At 51.5% G+C, this 2,625-nt stretch overlaps 1 protein-coding gene across 1 annotated transcript in view; it reads left to right on the top strand.

Annotated features, from left to right (window-relative positions):
• chd7 (chromodomain helicase DNA binding protein 7) overlaps window positions 1–2,625 on the top strand; it is a 40,349-nt gene that overhangs the window by 12,496 nt on the left and 25,228 nt on the right. Inside the window, exons 6-8 of the mRNA XM_083694272.1 lie at window positions 810–1,053; window positions 1,623–1,799; window positions 2,211–2,354. Coding sequence (XP_083550398.1) covers window positions 810–1,053; window positions 1,623–1,799; window positions 2,211–2,354 — 565 coding nt within the window. The remainder of the gene's footprint in view (window positions 1–809; window positions 1,054–1,622; window positions 1,800–2,210; window positions 2,355–2,625) is intronic.

The following is a 2,625-nucleotide window of genomic DNA, read 5'->3' as shown; positions in this document are numbered from 1 at the left end:
CAACACACACACACACACTACAAAACACACACACACACACTACAACACACACACACTACAACACACACACTACAACACACACACACACTACAACACACACACTACAACACACACACACACACTACAACACACACACACTACAACACACACACACACTACAACACACACACACTACAGCACACTACAACACACACACACTACAGCACACTACAACACACACACACTACAACACACTACAACACACACACACACTACAACACACTACAACACACACACACTACAACACACTACAACACACACACACACACTACAACACACTACAACACACACACACTACAACACACTACAACACACACACACTACAACACACACACACTACAACACACACACTACAACACACTACAACACACACACACTACAACACACTACAACACACACACACTACAACACACTACAACACACACACACTACAACACACACACACACACACACTACAACACACACACACACACACACTACAACACACACACACACTACAACACACACACACACTACAACACACACACACACACACACTACAACACACACACACACACTACAGCGCACACACACACAATACAGCACACACACACACACACACACACACACTTTCAGTGTAGGGACTAACTTACCCCTCCATCACTACCACTGATGGATACATTGATTGATGCAACACGTCTGTATTGAGAAGGATGGTTGTTGTTCATCTACCAGAACACTGATGTCCTCATCTCTCCCCCGTGCCCCCTCCCCTCCCCTCCCCCCCGCAGACGGAACTGTATCCTGGCAGATGAGATGGGTCTGGGTAAGACCATCCAGTCCATCACCTTCCTGTACGAGATCTACCTGAAGGGCATCACAGGCCCCTTCCTGGTCATTGCCCCGCTGTCCACCATCCCCAACTGGGAGAGGGAGTTCAGGACCTGGACGGAGCTCAACGTGGTGGTCTACCACGGCTCCCAGGCCAGCCGCAAGACCATCCAGGCCTATGAGATGAACTATAGGGACGCACAGGTGTGTACACGACCATAACATGACCACATGAGCGTAACATGACCACGATCTAACCATAGCATGACCAAGACACAATCATAACACAACCATAATCTAACCATAACACGACCACAATCTAACCATAACACAACCATAATCTAACCGTCGTAAGGTTCAGGTAATCACCTGAAGAAGCTATTCTTCACCATGACATCACGGTGCGTATCCCTGCTGCTGGTCCTGGCTTCGGAGTAGAGAGATGAGGTCCGGCCTGCTGGGTGCTTGGTCCTAATCTGACCCTAATCTAACCCTAATCTGACCCTAATCTAACCCTAATCCCACAAAACACGGTTTACGGATTTCCTCATTAGCCTGCACCTGAACCTGGCAGCAGGACAGCTGGAACCTCTAACCACCCCCCCCACCCCCCACCCCCGAGCCCTATATCTGACACCTCTGGCCTTTGACCCCAATACCTGGGCTGCTTAGAGGAACACGTCTGGTGTCAGTCAGCCCACCTATCATCTTGGCCCTGATTTTGATGTTTGATGATCGATCTCTCCCCCCTGCCCCCCCCCCCCCCCTCACAGGGTCGTATCATAAAGGGAGCCTACAAGTTCAACGCTGTGATCACCACGTTTGAGATGATCCTGACTGACTGTCCTGAGCTGAGGGGCGTGGCCTGGCGCTGCGTGGTCATTGACGAGGCCCACCGCCTGAAGAACAGGAACTGCAAACTGCTGGAGGGGCTGAAGGCCATGGACATGGTGAGACCCCTCACTTTACCTCTGTCTGCCCCCCCCCCCCCCCCCACTGGCTGTCTCGCTCTCTCTGTCTCCCCCCCCCGGCTGGCTGGCTGGCTGGCTGTATCTCTCTTGCTTGCTCTCTCGACATGGTGAAACGCTTCACTTCACCCCCCTAATGACTGCACTTAGCACAGGTCTATACTTGGCGCTCTCTCTCCCTCTCTTTCTCTCCCTCTCCCTGTCCCCCCCCCCCCCTCTCTCTCTCTCTGGTCGGAGGTTCATTGTATTGATTAATAGCAGTGTTGAGGCCGTCTGTTATAAATACTGTTATTGATGATGCAGTTATTGATCCGGTTATGCAATTATGATCCTGGAAGACGGTTACTAAGCAGTCTGACGTGACGTCTCCCCCCCCCCCCCCCCCCCCCCCAGGAACACAAGGTGCTGTTGACGGGGACCCCCCTCCAGAACACCGTGGAGGAGCTCTTCAGCCTGCTGCACTTCCTGGAGCCCGAGCGCTTCCCTTCAGAGAACACCTTCATGACCGAGTTTGGAGACCTGAAGACCGAGGAGCAGGTAGGCCCTTCATCACCATCATCATCACACTCATAGTTTCATCATCATCACACTCATAGTTTCATCATCTTCATCACACTCCATCATCATCATCACACTCATAGTTTCATCATCTTCATCACACTCACTTCCATCCTCATCCTCATCCAGTTATCGTGATGTTATGTCTGACTATAACCGGGTAACCGATAGCAACGTAGCATAGACGCTAGACGGAACTCTCAGCCAATCAGCTGCCTGGGTCTGGGTCTGGGCGTGGCGGCCATGTTGT

This window comes from Argentina silus (assembly GCF_951799395.1).
Source record: "Argentina silus genome assembly, chromosome: 22".
Classification (NCBI taxonomy): domain Eukaryota; kingdom Metazoa; phylum Chordata; class Actinopteri; order Argentiniformes; family Argentinidae; genus Argentina; species Argentina silus.
Note: the sequence above shows the minus strand (reverse complement) of the source record. Positions and strands in the feature narration are given on the sequence as shown.